Source organism: Ctenocephalides felis, unplaced genomic scaffold (assembly GCF_003426905.1).
Source record: "Ctenocephalides felis isolate EL2017-DRISC unplaced genomic scaffold, ASM342690v1 CF-g0.4_SCAFFOLD_03571, whole genome shotgun sequence".
In the NCBI taxonomy this organism is placed as follows: Eukaryota; Metazoa; Arthropoda; class Insecta; order Siphonaptera; family Pulicidae; genus Ctenocephalides; species Ctenocephalides felis.
Genome location: NW_020539725.1, coordinates 13,321,479 through 13,323,172, shown reverse-complemented (window position 1 = coordinate 13,323,172; position 1,694 = coordinate 13,321,479). Strand labels below are relative to the sequence as shown.

Genomic DNA, 1,694 nt, shown 5'->3' with positions numbered 1-1,694 from the left:
TAAATTACTCTTTATAACAAGATATTAACCGTATAAAAATTTATTTATATTTACAATTCTCAGAAATATTAGCTTCATATTTATACGTGTAACATTTAACATTAATTATTATAATACAATAATTAACACTCTTTCATTTATTCATCGTTATTTCATTCATTGTGAATTTTTGCTAATTCTTGTGAATTATCGTCTGTACCATTTACTTCTGTGTATATTTGTAGAAATAAAATGATAGGCTATAGTAATAAATATAGGCTATAGATATTTTGTTTAGTAAGAAAGTATATCATTAGCAAAATATACCATGACGTTTTTTCTGATCAACATCAACTGTCATTCACATTAATGATATGGGCCGCTAGGTGAAAATCCACCGGAAGCTCCATTAAGGTAGCTGTCACCTCCATGGCCACCAACACCATGTCCGCTACCGCCTCCGTGGCCACCACCACCTCCACCTCCATGGCCACCGCCGAATCCACCGCCGCCTCCGTGATGGCCTCCACCACCGCCGCCGCCAAAGCTTCCGTGACTAGTTACACTATAGCTATCTACTCCAGAATAACTGTCGGAGCCTCCGCCGTGTCCGCCGCCGAAACCTCCTCCGCCACCTCCTCCGTGATGGTCATCGTGTCCACCGCCACCATAACCACCGCCTCCCCCACCGTGGCCGCCTCCGAAACCGCCGTCAAATCCTCCTCCACCACCACCGTGGTGATCGTCATGTCCACCACCAAATCCGCCTCCAAAACCTCCTCCTCCATAGCCGCCACCACCTCCGTGGTGATCATCGTGACCACCGCCGCCGCCGCCGTGTCCTCCTCCATAACCACCGCCTCCGCCACCGTGGCCGCCTCCATAACCACCGCCTCCGCCACCGTGGGCGCCTCCAAAACCACCGCCAAAGCCGCCACCTCCTCCGCCATGGTGATCATCGTGTCCACCGCCAAATCCTCCGCCGCCTCCATATCCACCTCCTCCTCCGTGGTGATCGCCACCTCCGTGACCTCCTCCAAATCCACCTCCTCCTCCTCCTCCGTGATGATCACCATGTCCGCCACCGCCGCCAAGATACCTGAGAAACCACCGCCGCCGCCGTATCCTCCTCCACCTCCGTGGTGATCGTCGTGACCGCCGCCACCGCCAAAACCTCCTACTCCAAATCCACCACCTCCGTGGTGGTCATCATGCCCTCCGCCACCACCGCCAAAGCCACCTCCAAAGCCACCGCCGCCTCCATATCCGCCACCACCTCCGTGGTGATCATCGTGGCCGCCACCTCCTCCAAATCCACCGCCGCCACCAAATCCACCTCCGCCTCCATGGTGGTCATCGTGGCCACCTCCTCCAAAACCACCCCCAAATCCTCCTCTAAAGCCACCTCCGCCGCCGCCATGATGATCATCGTGGCCGCCACCACCACCGTAACCGCCAAAGTCTCCGCCGTGACCACCACCACCTCCATGGCCGCCTCCTCCGCCGTGGCCTCCGCCGCTTAGAAAACCTCCAATTAATGTTTCCGCTAATCCCGGACCATGGTGCCCGCCACCGCCATGGCCTCCACCACCACCGCCTCCGTGGCCTCCTCCAAATCCTCCGCCAAATCCTCCTCCGCCACCATGATGATCATCGTGGCCACCGCCGCCACCTCCGTAACCACCTCCACCATGGCCTCCTCCAAATCCACCGCC

General features: G+C 55.4%; 1 protein-coding gene across 1 annotated transcript; it reads left to right on the top strand.

Moving 5' to 3' along the window:
* Positions 1–408: 408 nt before the first annotated feature.
* LOC113385644 (cell wall integrity and stress response component 4-like) lies at positions 409–1,403 on the top strand (the record flags this gene model as incomplete). The annotated part of the gene is made up of 2 exons (XM_026623491.1): positions 409–1,121; positions 1,283–1,403. Coding segments are annotated over exons 1-2 (834 nt in total), but the record flags the coding sequence as incomplete, so codon positions are not given.
* Between the last annotated feature and the right edge of the window lie 291 nt (positions 1,404–1,694).